Here is a 22,982-nt window from a genome sequence, read left to right on the forward strand (position 1 = left end):
CTAAAAGAAGCTAACTTGAGGTAATTTTAACCTGACCTAATAAAATAACTACAACTAAATAAAAACATTATATATATATATATATATATATATATATATATAGTAGTTTAAAAAATAAAATTATAATAATTCCACTACTGAATTTTAAGTATTTAAAAAGATTATATTTCCAATGTTTTAATTGTAGTCTTAATCAAATAAATTGAGTCTTGGTTAGCACTATATATTTCTTAAAAAAAATAAAATAAAATAAATAAAAAAAAGAAGGAAGAAAGAAAAAAAAAAAAAATCTTACCAACCTTTTTTTTTTTTTTTTTTTTCAAAACTCTAAAAGACTCTTCTTAGGTAATGACAGCACAAACACCAGCTCTCCTGTAAGAGAAAGTCCTCGATCGCCTCCTACTGGTAGCTCTGGGGAGAGCATGGACTCGGTCAGCGTGTCCTCCAGTGACTCCAGTCCCTCAGAGAGTGACTGCATGACACCAACACACTCCATAGATGCTCACTTGAAGAAGGTACAAGCAGCGTTAGTCACACCCAAATAACAGCTTTTATTGAATACACATATTAATTGTTCCTCTATTTCATCTTACTGTAGCTGTCCGAGTCTTCCTCCTGCACCTCATTGCACTCCATGGACACCTCGTCTTCTACAGCAAGCGCCTCCATTTCTCTGGCCTCCCCGATTTTGCCCGGGCCACCCTGCAACCACCGGCGCTCCATCTCACTGACGCCCTTGATGAGCCCCACCTCACCCGGATTTCCACCCGCCTATAACACACAAGCTCAAGATGCCTGCATCATCCGAGTGAGCCTCGAACAGGGGAATGGCAACCTCTACAAGAGCATCATGGTTCGTGAGGATCTGAATAACTAGTCTATTTTTAGCAAGAGAATACTGGACCATTTTCACATTTCTGGGTTTCTCAGTAGCAGAAGTCGTCATAGTTGGGTAAACTTAGAGCGCAGTGAATAGGAGAATGCAAAAAAAGATTTCCCATTTGCTGAAATAATTAAAAAATAACTCCACAGTGGTGTTAGCAAAACTTTCAGAATAAGGAAAAAATAGTGTAAGACTGAAAACGCCAGACAGAAGAGAAAATAATGGTAAATTTACTGTCCTACCCCATAGCCACTGCATTATAAACACCTTGCATAAGCGGTAATTTATTTTTATTTTTTTTGGAATTTGATGCAGAGATGATATAATACATATGTAAATAGATATAAATGTACTTATGTTTTTTTTAATCAAAATCGAAATTTTAAAAACTTTTAAGGATTTAAGATGCTGATGACCATTAATGCATCTAAACAAACTTGTGAAATGGGTCCATAGCTTACTTTTTATTAAAAACGTTTGCGTCCATGAATTAAATACATTAAAATGATTTATATTAGTATTTAGGTTAGTTTAACTTGAAGTCGTTTTATCTTGACCTAATAAAAGAACTAAAATGAAGTAAAGTTGAATAAAGAAAACATATTATTTCACCTAGCTACTCTCATTTTATTGTTTTAGCCTGACCTAATAAAGTAACTACAACCAAAAAAAAAAAAAAAAAAAATAGTTTTAAACATATAAAATAAAAAAATAATGCCTAAAATAAATAAAAAAATAAAAATAATAATTAAAATAATTGAATTTCCAGCCATTTGCTTTTAGCTTTATCAAACACTCAAAACATGTTTTGCTGCTTGTTCAAACTACTTATTTAAAATGATCTGAATCAACACAATTGAGTTATTAATTAATTTAATTGTTTTTACAAATTTAAGTGGATTAAACATAAAACAATTAAGTTAACTTAATCTACTTGTGTTGAGACAACATGGAGGAATTGTGGAACCCTGCTCTTTTTATAATAGTGCGGTAAATATAACAGTCTTCGACTTAATACAAAAGGAATAATTCCAAGATGGGCAACGCGGTGGCGCAGTGGGTAGCACATTCGCCTCACAGCAAGAAGGTCGCTGGTTCGAGCCTTGGCTGGGTCAGTTAGCATTTCTGTGAACAGTTTGTGTGGGTTTCCTCCAGGTGCTCTGGTTTCCCCCACAAGTCCAAAGACATGCGGTATAGGTGAATTGGGTAGGCTAAATTGTCCGTAATGTTTCCCAGTAATGGGTTGCAGCTGGAAGGGCATCCGCTGCGTAAAACATGTGCTGGATAAGTTGGTGGTTCATTCCGCTGTGGCGACCCTGGATTAATAAAGGGACGAAGCCGAAAAGAAAATGAGTTAATAAATAATTCCAAGATCTTTCCAGTGATTCATTTTAGAACAACTTTTGGAGGATTCATCTTTATGGTTAAAAGCACTTAGTGCGATGTTTGTTCTAATAGGTTTATGAAGAGAGCAGTTGTAAAATGAACTGTTTTTCCATGCAGCTGACCAGTCAGGACAAAACTCCAGCGGTGATCTCTCGAGCCATGACCAAACACAACCTGGAGGGCGAGCAGACGGCTGACTATGAGCTGGTGCAGGTCATCTCAGAGGAGAGAGGTACCACATTTAAAAAAAATATTGCATCTTGTATCTAGGGGTGTGCGACCTTCATCTATGATGGTATCATAATTGTTGTTTTGGCAATGTGTGGGCTGGCATTGAAGTGTATATATATATATATATATATATATATATATATATATATATATATATATATATATATATGTATATGTGTGTGTGTATATATATATATATATATATATATATATATATATATATATATATATATATATGTATATGTATATGTGTGTGTATATGTATGTATATATATATATATATATATATATATATATATATACATGTATGTATATGTGTATGTATATACATACATGCATACTTTTTTGCAAGCCAGTTACCTTTTTGGTAGGCGTGGTGTTAGACAAAGTTGTAGTCGATGTCATTCTCGCTCAAATTTACATATTGCATGAGAAGCACTTCCTACTTAACATTTTCCTAATTAACATTTATACATAAGTATTTAAGTATACACTAACCTTTCTATGAACAAGATTTGATTATAGCTGCAGATTATGTGAAATAGCCTACTGCAACGTTTGCAATTATATAAAATAAAAAAATAAATAAAACATATATGAACACATATAGAGCCTAGAGTTTTTGTCTTGTTTCTAGTGCAAATGTCTAAAATTTTTTGATGTTTGGATTAGAAACAAGACAAAATATTTTGTTTTGTCATTATCACACACTCCTACTTGTATCCATTCAGATGTCTTACAGTGGAAAACCAACATAATGTTCTACAAACATCTCTTTTTTTTTTTTTTTCTCCAGAGCTGGTTATCCCCGACAATGCCAATGTGTTTTACGCCATGAGCACATCGGCGAACTTCGACTTCCTGCTGCGTCTGCGAGGCTCCGAGGGAAGGCCGGTTCAGCTGCGCAGCCGCTGCAGCTCCACACTCCCACGCACACAGCAGCGCTCCAGTCTGTCCCACAGACTCAGCAAGGTCACCCTGTGACGAAGAGACTAATGCTGGAGGAGTGCTGAAAAACGGGCTCAGTAGACAATTGCACGGGGAGCATCTCCAGTTCTTCCATTTTTGCCTTTTGAAACAAAAAGGGCACTTTCAGAATAATAGCATGTGCCTCCACCTCCCCATCTGGCCCTATTTTATCCCACCCTATTGCTGGATATTTTGCACACATGCAGGAAAGTCTCCTGCTCCTCGTCAGTATTTGCATAAGAGCACATCTCTTCCCAGGCATGAGGCCTATTTAACCTCCTCCAATAAGTGAGAGGGGAATGAATTAAGCTTTGGGAAGAGAACTCAAATGACAGCCATGTTGCCTTTATAGATGGTAACGGTGGAACTCTTACGTCAGTATTGAAGATGATCTGCAGTAGCTATGATGTCATCGTTGTCATTGTCATCAATGTATACGTCTCCTGTCCCCTTGTGCACTGTGTGAACAATGTGGACATAATCCATAGATTATAGGGATAGATCACCCAAAATGACTTTTTGTCATAATTTATTCACCCTCCACTTGCTCTAAACTTGTTTGACTTCCGTTCTTCTGTTGAAGATAAAAGAAGATATTTTGAAGAATGTTCATTTTTTCACATACTATAGATCTCAGTAGTTACCATTTTCCATCCAGTTTCCAACAGGTTTCAAAACACTATAGGGTGAGAAAATGGTGAGTAAATTTTCATTTTTGGGTGAACTATCCCCTAAAATGCTTAGACCGGCTCACTAAGAATTCCCATTTTTGAGGCCAAACTTGAGAATAAATAAATAGTTTGTGCTAGATATTATTAATAATAGATATCTATGTTAAAAAGTCTAAAACCTCATGTCTGCCTGTATTCTCTTTGCCTAATCTAAGCATTTTATCTCTATTTCTGTATTTCTCATATTGTGAGCTGCATGACGAATGCCTTAAGTGCGTTCTGATTGGTTCCTGCTTGGTTTTATCAAGTCTGTGGTGTTTGTTTGTTTTCACTGTTTTCAGGGTGTGTCTTTAAGGTGTGGTCACAAGCACCGATAGGATGGGTTTCTGTTCAGAAACCTGGATTGAGTCGCCTTCCTCACTGATACAGTGGCACTTCCTGTGGAGTGGACAGTGTGTGCGTGTGTGTGTATGCGCGTGTGTATGCGCGTGTGTGTGCGCGTGTGTGTGTGTGTGCGCATGGGTTTGTATGCTAGATGGAGCGCTTGGTCCACTTTTTTGTAGCTTTCCTGTCTTTTTTCTTCAGGCAGTGCTATATTAATGCTATACTTTTCTTTTATATATATATATGTATGTGTGTGTGTGTGTGTGTGTGTGTGTGTGTGTGTGTTTTTGTAAGAGATGAAGAAATATCCATGATTTCTATGAAAAAGTGAAGTTTTAAAAGAGATTTTGTTAACTAAAAAAAGAGAAAATGTTAAAAAGCTGTGAAATATGAGTGTGTGTGATTGTAAAGTGAGCATTAAAACAAGTCAGATATTTCCATTAACCAGCAAAACGTTCAATTGTACCCCTTTTGCCAACATTTTCCAGAGCCTTTAATACCTTTAAGACTTTGTACACCTGGTCAATATCGGTTCACGAATGCATGTTTTACACTGTGGCACATTAACATTTAATGTTTTCAGAGTTTCAAAGGGCTTTTTTTTCCCTAATCCTGTTCTTTCTCTACATAATTCTCATGGGCCTGGTATGTAACACATGTTAGTTGGCTCTGACTCCTGTTGATATGTTAACAGATGTGCCAAACTTGCCCCCTTTGCTTTTTTGTTCTCACTATAACACTTATTTTTGTTACATTGGATATGTAGGACTTCGATGACACTAACAGATTCACCGTGGTAAAATGTAGTGTTTTAACAGTAGTGGGGCAGCAGTGTTTGTTTGTGTTTTGATGCATTTGTCTTGATTTCAGATTTTTGTCAGCACTTGTGAATTTTTCCTCAATTCTTTATTTTGAATATTTCTTCACTACCAAAGAATTATCTACGGCGAGTCAGTGAATAAATTATTATCATTATGATGTTTTGTAATTTGAATATTAATTTTCATGAATTAAATGAAGACTCTGAAATGTACTGTGGGGTTGGACTCAATTCGACTTTCCTTGCAGCACACAAACGGTTTAAAATCTGCTTCAGCTCTGTTATTGTTCATTATATTTCTGTTATTGTTAACTGAAAATAATGTAATTCATTTTTGGTCATTGATAAAAATAAACTTACAAATTATAAATTAACTAACAAGTCAGTTGGATTTCCAAAATTAAAACTACAATAAATAAACCGTATATATTAATGAATCTTAATTATATCTAAAATTATAATAAGGAACGTTAATTAAAACATTAATAAGTACTATAGTAATACTGTACTATTTACTGAGTACAATTTCTGGAAGCAAAATGGGTATTATTTCAGTATAGTGCATTATCATTGTGAACACGTCACCATCTTACACATCACTTTTATCTCGATTGATTAGCAGAAGTGTAAAGGCTGCTTTTTACTGCTGGTGTCACGTAATCATAAGATTCTATACTCTATCTTAGTTGTCATCTGAGCTGTAACTGCATTAGACATAAACTCACTGGCCACTTTATTAGGTACAACTGCTTGTTAACGCAAATTTCTAATCAGCAACTCAATGCGTTTAGGCATGTAGACATGGTCAAGACAATCTGCTGCAGTTCAAACCGAGCATCAGAATGGGGAAGAAAGGTGATTTAAGTGACTTGTGGCATGATTGTTGGTGCCAGACGGGCTGGTCTGAGTATTTCAGAAACTGCTGATCTACTGGGATTTTCACACACAACCATCAACCATTTCTAGGGTTTACAGAAAATGGTCTGACAAAGAGAAAATATCCAGTAAGCAGGCAGTTCTGTGAGTGCAAATGCCTCCTGTCAGCTAAGAACAGGAAACTGAGGCTACAATTCGTACAGGCTCACCAAAATTGGACAATAGAAGATTGAAAAATGTTGCCTGGTCTGATAAGTCTGAATTTCTGCTGCGACATTCGGTTGGTAGGGTCAGAATTTGGCATCAACAACATGAAAGCATGGATCCATCCTGCCTTGTATCAACGATTCCGGCTGGTGGTGGTAGTGTAATGGTGGGCGGGGATATTTTCTTGACACATTTTGGGCCCGTTAGTACCAACTGAGCATCTTGTCAATGCCACAGCCTACCTGAGTATTGTTGCTGACCATGTTCATGGTCCCTTTATGACCACAGTGTAACCATCTTCTGATGGCTACATCCAGCAGGATAACGTGTCATGTCATAAAGCTCAAATCATCTCAGACTGGTTTCTTAAACATGACAATGAATTCACTGTACTTGATTGGCCTCCACAGTCAGCAGAACTCAATCCAATAGAGCACCTTTGGGATGTGGTGGAACGAGAGATTCGCATCATGGATGTGCAGCAGACAAATCTGCAGCAACTGTGTGATGCTATCATGTCAAAATGGACCAAATTCTCTGTGGAATATTTCCAGTACCTTGTTGAATCTATGCCACGAAGGATTAAGGCTAAAGGGGGTCCAACCCAGAATTAAGGGGAACCTAATAAAGTGGCCGGTGAGTGTAGATTGTGGATCAAACCAGTACCTCAGATATTTTAAACAGTGATGAAGTCAAGATATTTGCTTACATCTCTGGTTATCATTTGCTGCTTTTACCTTAAATGATCTCAAAATATGAATCATAATGACATCTGGAATACTGCCAGGAGCTTTATCAGCACCCTGATAAACCTAGGGTTCAAAATACAGAAAGAGTAAGTAGCTTTTTTACAGGAAATACATACCATATTCTTTAATTTATAAGATCATGTGTTATGGATATGTATATCTATTGTATGTATCTATAGAGGGCGTTTATGCACTCATTTCACAATCATAATTATAATTTTAAAGTGACTTTCCAAGTCCCGAGCAGTCACAATCTAACAAACCAGTTATACTGATGATAATTAACGAGAGAAACGTTCTAAGGTTAAAGAAGAAATAATAATCATATAATATTTAGTTTTTTTTAAAGGCAGAAATCAAAAATAAGTCATCAAAAATTGAGGGTTGTTTCATAATAAGGGGTTTAACAGAGCCTGATTGGTTTGTTTCAAAGAACTCCGCCTAACTTTGCACTTTTATTGCGTCAAGTTGTCACAAGCTCTTGACTAGACAGCGAGCAGAGATTCCCACATCCACTACACGCGGGTCAGCGGATCAATAACAGGTCAGTTCACATGACAGCTGTCTAAGAAAATGGGGAAATGATAACAGTGTGTGAGGTGGCAAAAAACAATGTCTTTTTCGTCGGCATGATAATGTATTATCAGTTGACCCTCAATTATTATTCTCAAAGAGCGAGCGCGAGCCGTTTTGTCTGTTTGTGTGAAATTTTTCTCACGCGCACTCAAACTTGCCGCGCCTCAGAAATAAAAACGCTTTCAATATTACTATTTGCAACACGAAGAATATCTATTGTAAGGTTATAGTGTTGCTTTAGCTTACTGTCTTTAGTTTCAGTCTCGTCTGGCTGTTAGATTCCACAAGGATTGAATGGCGCAACAATAAAATTACTCAGGAAGTGGGTGAAAGTTTACGCCCTTTCCTCCATTCAACGCTCTTGATTTGTCATTAGAAAAAAGGATGACGTGACACTAGCTACCACTCCATTGAACTGTAGTTCTGATTCTTTACCGGACAAAGTATGATTTGAGTCGGGGTTCAATCTTCAACTGGCTGGCGGGAGCCGCCAGTGGCGGGTCACATGACCTGACAGTGGCTGGGTGGCAGCCGCCAGTGTCCAATTGCCTGGTCATGTGACCTACCAGTGACGGGTTAGTTGCAGTTGCGTCTAGTGTGTCCTTTGTCGCTTTTTCTTTCTCTGCTTTTATTTACTTGTTATCATCATGAGTATAATTTTATTAAGTGTTTTTTCATTGGGTATTCTTTAGAGTCTATATGTTTCCTCAAAGAAGGTCACCACGCTCGCTTTCACTCTCTCAGACTGGTGGGTTCAGTCCGCAGACAGCGAGCTCCGAGTTTACCGCATTTGCTTTAACTGTCTTTGCAGCTTTACACATTGATGCATTGATTTCTTATTATGAAATTGTGTATATTATTCAGCTTAATTCCAGATACGGTCCTCAAATAGCCGGGATTACAACTGGATGGTCACGTCTTCCCCAGCTTCACCAGCGCATTTGCGCTCCGAGATCGACGCTTCTCTTTGCACTCTCGATAGGAGCAATCAAAATTGTATGTATAATGTTTTTTATTCCTTACAGTCGATTGCGTTACATCAGTGATGTTTCCAGTAAATTTATCCCAAATAAGGTCTTCAAACGACCCGTAAACTGACTGGTGGGTTACCGACGCTAATCATGCAGTCAGCAGACAGGGAGCTCCGCGTTCGCTTTAACTTTCTCTGCAGCTTTATACGTTGATTTATCATCATGAAAATACTCATCTGGACCTTTTCTATTACAATTTGTGTATATTAGTCAGTTTAATTCCACATACGGTCCTCAAATAGCCGGGATTACAACTGGCTGGTCCCTCCTCCCCTAATAAGCGCGATCACATTCTGCGTCTGGCGCGTCTCCTCGCGCTCTCATTCAGAAGAATTACATTTTAATTCATGAAATGTGTATTCTTTAGGGTCTATGTTTTCGTCACTGACATTCGCAGCAGTGTTTCCTCAAAGAAGGTCTTTAAATACTGACAGGTGGGTTTGCAACACTCTCGCTGCATCAGAACGCAGGGAGTTCCGCTTTCACTCTCTCAGACTGGTGGGTTACTGAAGCTAATTAGCTTCAGTCAGCAGACAGCGAGCTCCGAATTTACCGCGTTTGCTTTAACTGTCTCTGCAGCTTTATACATTGATTTACTATAATGAATATAATCTTCTGAACCTTTTCTATTGCAAATTGTGTATATTATTCAGCTTAATTCCAGATACGGTCCTCAAATAGCCGGGATTACAACTGGATGGTCACGTCTTTCCCAGCTTCACCAGCGCATTCGCGCTCCGAGATCGCTTCTCTTTGCACTCTCAATGAGACCAATCAAAATTCTATTTATAATATTGTTTATTCCTTACAGTCTATTGCGTTACATCAGTGATATTTCCAGTAAATTTATCCCAAATAAGGTCTTCAAACGACCCGTAAACTGACTGGTGGGTTACCGACGCAAATCATGCAGTCAGCAGACAGGGAGCTCCGCGTTCGCTTTAACTTTCTCTGCAGCTTTATACGTTGATATATCATCATGAAAATACTCATCTGGACCTTTTCTATTACAAATTGTGTATATTAGTAATTTTATTTCCAGATACGGTCCTCAAATAGCCGAGATTACAACTGGCTGGTCAGGTCTCCCCCCAGCAGCTCTCGACTTCAGTAAAATTAGTATCAGATTCGCATTTTCCGGATCAATAACTCATGACCGAGACATTGTTCCTACACAAATAGGACCTCTTTTCAACTGTCGCAATGTATACAATCACCTACAATCTTATTTTTCTAAAAATGAGCTTTCCTACGTGCTGGACGCATTATATTGATCTCTATGCGCAGGCTGCGAAAAGAGACCGATCCTTAGGGACCGTCTACAAAGAGCAAATAGCGAAACTACAAAAGTTGTCAATAACTTCCCTTTAACACATTCTACTGCCATACAATTCAGATCACACGTCAGTGTTGTCCTGCTGGTTATACTACAACACTTTAAAAAAAAAAAACTATTTTGCATATTGTTAATAAATTTTTGTTATCAATTTTCAATAACTTCACTGTAACGCTGCATTTTCACCAAATTCTGTTCACTTGTCGCTGCTGTCCTGCTGGTTATACTATAACACTTTTTTACTATCAAAAAACAGCCATTATTGGTGAATAATAAAAATCATGCAAAACATTAATTCATTCATTCATTTTCTTTTCGGCTTAGTCCCTTTATTAATCCAGGGTCGCCACAGCGGAATGAACCGCCAACTTATCCAGCACGTTTTATGCAGCGGATGCCCTTCCAGCTGCAACCAATATCTGGGAAACATCTATACACACTTATACACTACGGACAATTTAGCCTACCCAGTTCACCTGTACCGCATGTCATTGGACTGTGGGGAAAACCGGAGCAGCTGGACAGCAGTGACGTGTGATCTGATTTTGGTGAAATACAGTAATTTACAGTAAAGTTATTGAACATTTTTTCATAATAAAAATTCATTAAAAATATACAAAATAGTTTTTTTAAACCAAGTTTAAAAATTTGATGATGAATTTTATGGCAGTATAATGTGTTAGAGGGAAGTTATTAACAACTTTTGTAGTTTTCGCGTTTTGCTCTTTGTAGACGGTCCCTAAGGATCGGTCTCTCTTCGCAGCCTGCGCATAGAGATCAATATAATGCGTCCAGCACGTAGGAAAGCTCATTTTTAGAAAAATAAGATTGTAGGTGATTGTATACATTTCGACGGTTGAAAAGAGGTCCTATTTGTGTAGGAACAATGTCTCAGTCATGAGTTATTGATTGTGCGAATCTGTTGCTAACTTTACTGAAGTCTTAGACATGACCAGCCAGTTGAAATCCCGGCTATTTGAGGACCGTATCTGGAATTAAGCTGAATAATATACACAATTTGCAATAGAAAAGGTTCAGAAGATTATATTCATTATAGTAAATCAATGTATAAAGCTGCAGAGACAGTTAAAGCAAACGTGGTAAATTCGGAGCTCGCTGCCTCTGACTGAAGCTAATTAGTCTGAGAGAGTGAAAGCGGAACTCCCTGCGTTCTGATGCAGCGAGAGTGTTGCAAACCCACCTGTCAGTATTTAAAGACCTTCTTTGAGGAAACACTGCTGCGAATGTCAGTGACGAAAACATAGACCCTAAAGAATACACATTTCATGAAATAAAATGTAATTCTTCTGAATGAGAGCGCGAGGAGACGCGCCAGACGCAAAATGTGATCGCGCTTATTAGGGGAGGAGGGACCAGCCAGTTGTAATCCCGGCTATTTGAGGACCGTATGTGGAATTAAACTGACTAATATACACAAATTGTAATAGACAAGGTCCAGACGAGTATTTTCATGATGATAAATCAACGTATAAAGCTGCAGAGAAAGTTAAAGCGAACACGGAGCTCCCTGTCTGCTGACTGCATGATTAGCGTCGGTAACCCACCAGTCAGTTTACGGGTCGTTTGAAGACCTTATTTGGGATAAATTTACTGGAAACATCACTGATATAATGCAATCGACTGTAAGGAATAAAAAATATTATAAATAAAATTTTGATTGCTCCTATCGAGAGTGCAAAGAGAAGCGTCGATCTCGGAGCGCGAATGCGCTGGTGAAGACGTGACCATCCAGTTGTAATCCCGGCTATTTGAGGACCGTATCTGGAATTAAGCTGAATAATATACACAATTTGTAATAGAAAAGGTTCAGAAGATTATATTCATTATAGTAAATCAATGTATAAAGCTGCAGAGACAGTTAAAGCAAACGCGGTAAATTCGGAGCTCGCTGTCTGCTGACTGAAGCTAATTAGCTTCAGTAACCCACCAGTCTGAGAGAGTGAAAGCGGAGCTCCCTGCGTTCTGATGCAGCGAGAGTGTTGCAAACCCACCTGTCAGTATTTAAAGACCTCCTTTGAGGAAACACTGCTGCGAATGTCAGTGACGAAAACATAGACCCTAAAGAATACACATTTCATGAATTAAAATGTAATTCTTCTGAATGAGAGCGCGAGGAGACGCGCCAGACGCAGAATGTGATCGCGCTTATTAGGGGAGGAGGGACCAGCCAGTTGTAATCCCGGCTATTTGAGGACCGTATGTGGAATTAAACTGACTTATATACACAATTTGTAATAGAAAAGTCCAGACGAGTATTTTCATGATGATATATCAATGTATAAAGCTGCAGAGAAAGTTAAAGCAAACGCGGTAAATGCCGATGGGTTGGGGGTGAATGTGCCCAATGTCTAAATGTACAGATCCATTATATTATTTTCAGATAAATTGAAAGCAACCGAAGGAAACTCAGACTTTTCCATATTTTCTAGATTTGAGGACTCTATTTGTAATAAACATTCTAAAAATGTCCCATTATGAAGACTAAATCCGTAAAAGTGTTCATTTTGTGTATTGTTAAAAACATTTGATGCAATGAAAGCTCATCTACCAGTTGCCAACTGCTACCAAGTGGCCATTGGTAGGACATCTGACCCACCAGCCAGTTGCTAACTGCTACCAACCAGTCACTGGTAGGACACCTGACCCACCAGCCAGTAGTTAATGGCCACCAACCAGTCACTGGTAGGACACCTGACCCACCAACCAGGCACTGGTTGGTCACATGACCCACCTGCTAGTTGTCAAATGCCGGGTTAGATGCGGCTGCCACTGGCAGGTCAGGCTACCCGACAGTGGGACACTGGCGGCTGCCACCAGTCAGTGACAGGTCACGTGACCCGCCACTGGCAGCTCCAGCCAGCCAGTTGAAGATTGAACCCCTACTGGATGATTTTCACTAACTTATTTGAACTTTAAAAGTTTATTAAAGTTTATTTTTATGTTTTGTTGTTGATACGTGTTGTCTTTGGCACCTGAGGTGGCTTGAGAAGACACGCCTTTACACGTTCATCTATTAGTTCACATTGCTATCATAAATTAACTCATTATAATCTTACATGTTTTCTCCTCGGGTCTATAGAAATAATTAATGTTAATATGAAACGTATTATTAATATTATATAAATGTATAGCCAACTTTTTTTTTTTTTATAAATATTGAGGTATTTTTTCTGTTCTCCCATTTAATGTCATTAATCAATCTAGGTAGTCAATCTATAATGGTTCATTTGCATTCAAGCCTGTTGTTCACTCCTCAGGTTATGTGACTCACTCAAGTCAGATGAGATCATTGTTAGTTTTGGAACACATTTATAACCAATTAATCATTGTAGGATTAAGATTTAGAGTTTATCATTTTGTCATCATTTATACACCATAGGATTAAGATTTAGAGTTTATCATTTTGTCATCATTTATACACCATTTCTGGTCAAACTGTGAGCTGTAGTACACTATAGTGGTGACCTTGATTTTGGATATAAATTGGTTATGATTATCGTTTTTTTATTATTCAACATCTACCACAGAATGGCAGATAATGTGAAGACAGCAGAGAAGGACAAAGAGGACTCACAGGAACAACAGGTGAGTCAAACACATAGACATAACACAATATTTAAATGCAAATAGCTTCATTCATAAAAACAAAATACCTAAGTTATACATGCATGTTCACAACAAGGACAATCACTGTAACAATTTTAATGTTCACTTTCAGGGTGATTCTATTTTTGTGTGATGAATAAAAAGCCAGTCTCAATCTACAAGCTTCAAAGGCTTAAATATCATTATATAGTAGTTCTAGCTCTTAAGTCATACATCAATTCCTTTTAATATAAACTGTAGCATCTAGTTCAATGAGTCAGTGTGCCAATTATGTTTATGAATAATTTATTCTGTTATCTTAAACAAAATAATCCTATTACTGTGCAATAATAGCTGAGATTAATCAACGACAAACTTTAATATTTGTGTTTCAGAGTGTAATCTCCCGAGTGGGCAACCTGCCGCTGGTGAGTTCTGCGTGTGGAGCGATGTATAATGCATACAGCAGCACTAAAGACAGCGTTCCCCTCCTGAAAGGAGTAATGGAGGTGGCAGAGAGCGGTGTCCGCACACTGGGTGCTGCTGCTTCAACAGGCTCTAAACCCATACTTGACCGACTGGAACCTCAGAGTAAGAATGTAAACAAAAGGGATCATTTAGACCAGGGGTGTCCAAACTCAGTCCTGAGGGCCAGTGTCCTGCATATTTTAGTTCCAACCCCAATTGAGCACACCTGAACTAATCAAGCTCTTACTGAGTACGCTAGAAACTTCCAGGGAAGTGTGTTGAAGGTTGTTGGAGCTTGAAGGGGAGTTTGGACACCCCTGATTTAGACAAAAATGACAAAGCAAAAATTCTCAACGCATGTTGTTCCAAACAAAAATAAATAACTAAAATGAACATTTCATGAAATCAGCAGAACGTTTTAAAAGCTTTTTGATAGTCCAGGGTACCAAAGCCTGTTTTTCATTATCTGCGGCTATATTGTTATCTTATGTGTTGGGTAAGTTATATATAAAAAAACAAATGACTAATTACATCATTAACATTGCATGTAAATTCCTTTTCTAATTACTTTGTCTAAAAAGTAACAAAATTGTTTAATACTTAATTAACAAAAATTGTTTGTTACTTGTTATTGGCTTATATACAGTTGATGTCAGAATTATTAGCTACCCTTTGATTTTTTTATTCTTTATTTCGCAGATAATGTTTAACAGAGCAAGGAAATTTTCAAAGGATGTCTGATAATGACTTTTATTCTGGAGAAAGTCTTATTTGTTTTATTTTGGCTAGAATAAAAGCAGTTTTTATTTATTTAAACACCATTTTCAGGTCGAACGTATTAACCCCTTTAAGCTATATATTTTTCTATAGTCTACAGAACAAACCATCATTATATAATAACTTGCCTAATTACCCTAACCTGCCTAGTAAAACTAATTAACCTAGTTAATTCTTTAAATGTCACTTTAAGCTGAATAGAAGTGTCTTGAAAAATAGCTAGTAAAATATTATTTACTGTCATCATGGCAAATATTAAATAAATCAGTTATCAGAAATCAGTTATTAAAACTATTATCTTTAGAAATGTGTTAAAAAAAATCTGCTCTCTGTTAAACAGAAATTGTGGAAAAAATAAACAGGGGGGCTAATAAATCTGACTTCAACTGTATTTAGGAAATATAAAGAGTTTCCCTAGTTTAATTCAAGTCTTGACAAGACTTCAGACAGATTTAATTTAGACTTTTATTCAATAAAACCATACTTGACACACAAACATTTGTCACAAAACTTAAACCCCTTAATTTAATAAGTTTATTGACCCTTTTACAGATGTTTTTTTTATCTTCTATGTTTTGGTTACTTTCAATACAGAAAGAGACCACTCAGGTTTCTTTTAAATTATCTTAATTTGTATTTCAAAGAATAATCTCTCTCAAGTCTTGTGGGTTTGGAACAACATGAATCCTGAATAAAGCATGACTATAAAACCAGATTAGTGTCTAATTAATAGTTTTTTTTAGTTGCAGCTGTAAATGAATATGCCATGAAAGGGCTGGAGAAGGTGGAAGGAAACCTACCAATTTTACAACAACCAGCAGACAAGGTACCTTAGTCTGACTTATTTCTTAGCTATTACTATTTGAAATATCAGTTTGAATTAGCATTGTGAATATCTCCATGCAGCTGGTATCCGACACAGTAGGCATGGTGTACCAGTCGGTAACAGGAGCGAAGGATGCTATGGTGGGGGCTGTGATGGAGGGTGTGGAGAAGACACGTATGGCTGTGACCGGAGGCATAAACACCGTCATGGGGTCTCGTGTGGGCCAGATGGTCAGTAATGGTGTAGATAAGGCCCTCACTCACTCTGAAGACTGGGTCGAGCAGAACCTTCCCATCAGTGAAAAGGAGCTTGGTGAGTGAACTTGCACTTCAGACCATTTCATTTTATTTTTGTTCAGAAATGTCTGAATGAAAGAAAATATGTAAGTTCAAGACTAAATCATCTGAAAGAAATCAAAGGGAAAGTGTTTGAATATACATTATCGTAATGAAAGAGCAAATTATTGTCAGAAAGACCTTTTAGTTTTAAATGAATCAGCAGTTCAGTTTCAAGTATTGTCATTGAATTAAAATCCAGAAAGGCAATTTAATACATGGTATATATTACAGTGTTTAAAACAGCAAAAAAATAACTGTACAATACTTTTTTCATTATTAATTCCTAATTTTGTTTAGCAAGCATGCGTTGATCAGAGGTGAAAAATAAAGACTTTACAGTTATATTATAACTTATAATGTAATTACAATAAATGCTTTTGTCTTTTGTTTTTTCACTTATCAAAGAATCCTGGAAAAAAGTCTAACATTTTTTAAACTTATTAAGCTGCACAGTTGGTGTAAAATGATAATATTCACTATGTGAGGCTGCCAAAATGATGGTGAAGATTATGCCATCACAGAAATAAATGACATTTAAATGCATTAAATTCAAAATTGTTGATATAATTAAATATAGGCATGCTTGGTGTGTGAAATATGGTAATGTTTGGAAAAACATTATCAAATCCATATAAACGCAGGTTGCTAATTACAGGGGGATTTGGGGGGGGGGGGGGGGGTATGAACCCCTTAATTAACGCTTGATCACCCCTGAAGGACATCAAAACAAGATGTATTGATGGGTAAGCTCTTTAATATTGAGAGAAAGTTCGCTCTGAACTATATTTTAAATAATGTTAATAATAAATATGATAGAAAACATTAATATACATTTGGCCATCCCTATAATGGTTCATACCATTGTGAATGCATAATCACACCAATTAGTTGATGCGTAAAAACATTCATTCAACAGCCTGAAACCGGCTACAGGACTGGTGTTCACAAGACTGTTTTGTCATGAAATGCCTTTGTTTCTCCATAAAGCTCAAAAGTAAAGTCAAATTTGATGCATAGTTTGTATAGTTTGACAGTGCCTACAGTAACATCTGAAATACTGTAGGTCGAAATACACTAAATACTAAAAACCTAAAAACGTTTTATTAATTATTCATTCATTCATTCATTCCTTCATTCATTCATTTATTCATTCATTTTCTTTTTGGCTTAGTCCCTTCATTAATCAACCACCAACTTATCCAGCACACGTTTTATGCAGCGGATGCCCTTCCAGCTGCAATTCAACACTGGGAAACACCCATACACTCTTGCACACACTCACATACACTACGGACAATTTAGCTTATTCAATTCACCTGTACTCAACTACAATTCACAAGTCTTTGGACTGTGGGGAAACCGGAGCACCCGGAGGAAACCCACGCAAACATGGGGAGAACAAATTAAAAGGCACACAGAAGTGCCAACTGACCCAGCCAGGCTCGAACAGCGACCTTCTTGCTGTTGTGCTACCCACAGCACCACGGTGCTGCCCATTTTATTAATTAATTAAATGTAAATTAAATAAAAACATGCATTTTGATCAATGAAGCATGTATTACATTACAAACCAACATTAAAAGAAAGCTGACCCTCCCCCCCCCCCCCCCCCCCCCCCAAGCTCCCAACCCCCCCCCCCCGAAAAAAATCGGCAACGTATAATTCACACACTGTATGTACATTTAAAGTGATACCAATGCTGTGTGTTCCTCCAACAGCTGCACTTGCTGAGCCAAGGCCAGGGGAGGAGGAAGGATTCATAGTGTCCACTCGCTCCAGCTACTTCGTCCGCCTGGGCAAACTGTCTGCCAAAGTTCGAGAGAGGGCGCTTGAGCAGTCCCTCCTTAGAGCCCGCAAGGCCAGAGACACTACACATGCGTCCGTGACTCAAATGACCAGCACTATGGACCTGCTGGAAAGTGCCCGGGTTACCTTGGCCAGTGCCAACCAGCAGCTAGTGGGTGCTCCAGAGCAGCTGCTTCAGCGATGGAAAGAGTGGAAAGAAGGGCAGCCCAAAGAACTGCAGGAAAAAGTAACAGTAGAGACAGAAGTGGACACGGCAAAAGACAAGGAACAGGTAACAGATGTACTTCCACAAAACAACATGTATCATACTCATACTCAGTTTTGGGCAGATTCCATTAAAAAAGTAATTAGTTACTAGTTACTTCTCACAAATAGTAACTATAATAATAATAATAATAATAATACCTTTTATTTATAGGCGCCTTTCAAAGCACTCAAGGACACCTTACAATATGTCACAGGCACATTATAAAAAAACAAGACAGAAGAATAATAAACATAATATTAAACCAGAAAATCATTAAAATCAATTCTGAACAGAAAGGTTTTAACCTGGGAATTAAAATTGGAGATAGAGTCCACCTGACGAATATCTAATGGCAGGGAATTTCATAACTGTGGTGCTATGCAGCTAAAAGCCCTGCCACCAAATGATTTCATCTTAACATTTGGAACTGATAACAGTTCAGCCGCAGAAGATCAGATAGGTAATCGGGTGCCAGGTTGTGAAGAGCTTTGTAAGTTAATAGAAACATTTTATATTGTACACGATAAAGAACATGTGTTCAGAAGCACGCAAGTGGGTGACTACCCTAGCTGCTGAGTTCTGGATTAGCTGTAACTGAGTTAGTAACTGAGTTACATAATTGTAAAAGTAAGTATTGCGTTACTTTAAAAATAATAATTTGTCAAATGACTATAAGATAAATATAAAACATTGTAAACTAATCTACACTATTTTAATGTTGTTGTGGGACAATGTGAGAGACAAGCATCAAATTTAACATATCATTATAAATATTAGAAAGTAGGGAAAAGTAGTACTCGCACTACTCTGCCTCTGATTGGCAAATGATGGAAATGTGCTCTATCTAAGGCGATCATCACGTTCTCAGTTACACCACGTTCACAGACACACCAATTATCATCGCTGGTTGGTAATGTGTCCCGCCCCAGCCCCGAACACACACACACACCCTAGAGAAAGAGAAATCCTATGGCTGACAGAGACACTGTTTGCATAAAAAACGTTTCTGTGTTCAATTTTAGTAACGCGCATTTTATTTTGTCAGTAACGGCAACGCCATTGTTATGAGGGGAAACAGTAATTAATTTGATTACTTGTACTTACAAACGTATCGCTGTTAGTAATGTTGTTTATTAATAGCACCGTTATTGCTCATCAAGCCACAAATATGACCTTAGATTAACTTTGATCGAGGGACCCCCTGTCCTTAAATGTAAAAGGCATTTTAAAAATATTTTTTCTATTAATTCTTTTTAACTCATAGTAATATTCGTTTGTTTTCATTTGCAGGTTTATTATTTGTTTTCATTTCTTTAATTTGTTTGCATTCGTTACTATTTCTTTATTTTAATCAAATTGTGGATCATATTTGTATCTTTAAATAGTATTTCATCATTTAAATCAGTTTATTATATTAATTATGATGTAATTATTACAATATTTTGCTCATAGTATTGTTAGTTTGTTTTCATTTGCTGCTTTATTATTTGTTTAAATTTTATTTCTTTGATTTGTTTTGATTTATTATTATATCTTTATTTTAATAATCTTATATTTATTCATTATTATAAATTACGTTATTTTAATCATTTTATTTATTTGTTTTATCCTAATGTACATTAACGATGTAAAAAATGCTGTTCTTACTTAAAGTTTTTATCTTGTTTTTAGTACAAATATCAAACAAATCTTAAATCAAGGTGCTTTTTCTAGACAAGTAAAAAAATGAAAACAAGAATAAGTCTCACACACACTAAAAGATTTGTTTTTTGACTTATTATTTCTGAAAACAAGAAAACATTTTCACAGCATTCTGATTTCAGTGTAATACCCTAACAAATATTTTTATTACATTTTTTTTCTCACCTTTTTTAAACATCCAAGGTCTTCCTAGCACTCCTTTTTACCTCCTAAAGAGCAAAACCCCCTAAAATCCAGGGTTCCACACAATTTATTCATGTTGTCCCAACACAAATCAATTAAGTTAACTATTTCAAGCTAACAAATTTAAGTGAATTGAACATAAACAATTAAGTTGTGCCCAAAAAAATCTCAAAATTGTTTTGTTTCAGCTCATTTTAAATAAGTTATTTGAACAAGCAGCAAAAATCTTTTTTTAAGTGTAGCATGTATATGTGGATGTTTCTCTATAGGAGATGGAGTCGAAAGCCCTGTTGATGGTGCGTGGTTTGAGTGATCAGCTAAAGACGGCGTGTTCAGGGGTCGTGTCCAGTGTTCAGGGTCTTCCAGGCACTGTGCAGGAACAGCTTCTCAATGCTCGACGTACAGCTGGAGAACTGCAGACATCGCTGAGCAGCACCAAGACCCTCACACCTGTCCTCTTACAGCAGACACGCCAGCAGATTGGCCAGGTAGACAGAGTCACTAATATACAGTTGACGTCAAAAATATTAGCCCTCCTGTTAATTTATTTTGAAATATTTCCCAAAGTATGTTTAACAGAGCAGGGATTTTTTCACAGTATTTCCTATAATATTTTTTCTTCTGAGGAAGATTTTTTTTCTTCTAAGAGAAGATTCTTATTTGTTTAATTTCGGGTAGAATAAAAGAAGTTTTACATATTTTTAAATGATTTTAAGGTCAATAATATTAGCCACCACAAGCAATTTCTTTTTTCCGATTGTCTACAGAAAAACCATCACACCCTAACTTTCCTAATTAACCTAGTTAAGCCTTTCAATGTCACTTTAAGCTGAGTACTAGTCTTCTGAAAAAAATATCTAGTAAAATATGTAAAATGTACTGTCATCATGGTAAAGATAAAGAAGTCAGTTATTAGAAATGAGTTGTAATAAAAATATTGATAACATGGTCTGCAATATTATAGGTACTGGCCATGAAGCTTCTAAATATTATGCACTACTCATTAGTCAAACAAGTCAAAATATCAGTTCTGCAGCCAAGATAATATGGGAAAAAGATTTGCACATTTGAAGATGAGAACTGGGGAAAAATTGCCGGGAGTTTAAAGTTTGACAGATTTTACTGGACTCCTAAGAGACTGTTCAGAGCAGGTCCAAAAACAATCCAGAATGCTGGTGATGCCAATATGAAGCAGGCGACCCATTTCATGTATTATGGCAATGCTTAGAAGTCCAATATTTTTGGAGAGAGGTGCATGAATACCTTGTGAAGATACTGCAGATTCAGTATGACTTTTTCCCAAGCTTATACATACTTGGTGACCCCCTGTCCCTTAAGCCACATGAATAAAGCTGTATCACAGTGGATACAGAGCTGGATCATGCTAGGTAGACCGGTGATTGTTAAAAACTGGAAATCTTCCAGTAGACCTCTGATTTTCGAGTGGATCTCAGAGTTAGGACGAGTTGCAGCTTTTGAAAAACTCTCCTACAGTTTACATGGAGGGATTGGAATTTATTTTGATAAATGTGGAAAATTTCTGCAATCCACAATGCTAACATACATGTAACAAAACAACATAATAATTAGGGCTATGATATTAGCAACCCCCCACCCCCTTTTTTTACATTAAAAAAAAAATCTTGTATGTGTTTTGGTTTGGTTTACCTCCTCAATTTATATGTCGTTATTTATTTATTGTATTTATTTATGTTGTATTGTTCTGATTTTATGATAATGCTCTGTATTTGATATTCATCTGCATTATTTGAAATAAGAAAAATCTATAAAAAGTTCAAATCATAAAAAAAGAAATGTAGTTATTAAAACTATTATGTTTAGAAATGTGTTAAACAGAAATTGGGGGGGAAATATACAGGGGGGGCTAATAATTCTGACTACAAATATACCATTTATTGTTCTTATGATCATCATACTGAGGTGATTTTCTTTTCTTTTAAGTTTAAAAATGTCTTTAATGCATATCTTCATCTTTCAATAGGTACGACAGTCTCTGGATGGAGTCGTGGAGTATCTTCTCAATAACACTCCTCTCAATTGGCTGGTTGGGCCTTTTGCGCCTCAGATAACAGAGAAAGGCGAATGAAATTGCCACATAAGCTAAATAAATCTGACGTTATGATATACAAAAGGTTAATATATGGTGCAAATTATTGTTTAACTACTTCTATTTCAAAACTGTTGTTTACTGGAGTCACTACTAGACTGACATTAAATTGGTATTAAATGACAGTATAATGAAGATAAAATTGCACATTTGTATTATTTCATATTAAAATTGTCAGTATTTGAAAACAAGTATTAAAACACAACTGAGTATAAATGTTAAATGCTGAATGTACTTTTTAAATAAAAGCAAGCCATACTTTATAGTTGTTGTTTTTTGTCATTTGTAACATTCGTATTGTGAAAGAAGCCTGTTGCTATCTGACATACAAAATAAATCGATCGTTTAAATAAAACACTTTTTGTCTGAGAATGCATTTGTTTTGTATCTACTTGTTTTTGGACACAAATGATTCTATGAAGAGGTTATATTTAATAATTGACCATTTTAGTAGATTTGAGGGAATATGTTTTCAATATGGGGCATCACAGTAGCGCAGTGGTTAGCATGATCGCCTCACTGCAAGAAGGTTGATGGTTCGAGCCTCAGCTGAGTCAGTTGGCATTTCTGTGTGGAGTTTGCATGTTCTCCCCTTGTTGGCGTGGGTTTCCTTCGGGTGCTCTGGTTTCCCCACAAGTACATGCGGTACAGGTGAATTGGGTAAGCTAAATTGTTATGTATGTTGCTAAGTGTATGTGTGCGAATGAGTGTGTATGGATGTTTCCCAGTGTTGGGTTGCAGCTGGAAGGGCATTCGCTGTGTAAAACATATGCTGGATAAGTT

General features: G+C 36.8%; 2 protein-coding genes across 3 annotated transcripts in view; both read left to right on the forward strand.

Moving 5' to 3' along the window:
* Nucleotides 1–4,616, forward strand: part of rgl1 (ral guanine nucleotide dissociation stimulator-like 1) — a 47,973-nt gene extending 43,357 nt beyond the window's left edge. For both annotated transcript variants that reach the window (XM_056463800.1, XM_056463801.1), the window contains exons 15-18: nt 335–515; nt 599–853; nt 2,387–2,501; nt 3,297–4,616. In XM_056463800.1, coding sequence (XP_056319775.1) covers nt 335–515; nt 599–853; nt 2,387–2,501; nt 3,297–3,484 — 739 coding nt within the window. In that variant the 3' untranslated portion in view covers nt 3,485–4,616. The remainder of the gene's footprint in view (nt 1–334; nt 516–598; nt 854–2,386; nt 2,502–3,296) is intronic.
* Nucleotides 4,617–7,619: 3,003 nt separating this feature from the next.
* plin3 (perilipin 3) lies at nt 7,620–22,462 on the forward strand. The gene is made up of 8 exons (XM_056463802.1): nt 7,620–7,720; nt 13,668–13,725; nt 14,121–14,316; nt 15,714–15,796; nt 15,877–16,108; nt 17,853–18,211; nt 20,341–20,559; nt 22,074–22,462. Exons 2-8 carry the CDS (start codon nt 13,669–13,671, stop codon nt 22,176–22,178), a joined length of 1,251 nt encoding a protein of 416 aa, XP_056319777.1. The 5' UTR covers nt 7,620–7,720; nt 13,668; the 3' UTR covers nt 22,179–22,462.
* The last annotated feature ends 520 nt before the right edge of the window (nt 22,463–22,982 follow it).

This window comes from Danio aesculapii, chromosome 8 (assembly GCF_903798145.1).
Source record: "Danio aesculapii chromosome 8, fDanAes4.1, whole genome shotgun sequence".
NCBI lineage: Eukaryota > Metazoa > Chordata > Actinopteri > Cypriniformes > Danionidae > Danio > Danio aesculapii.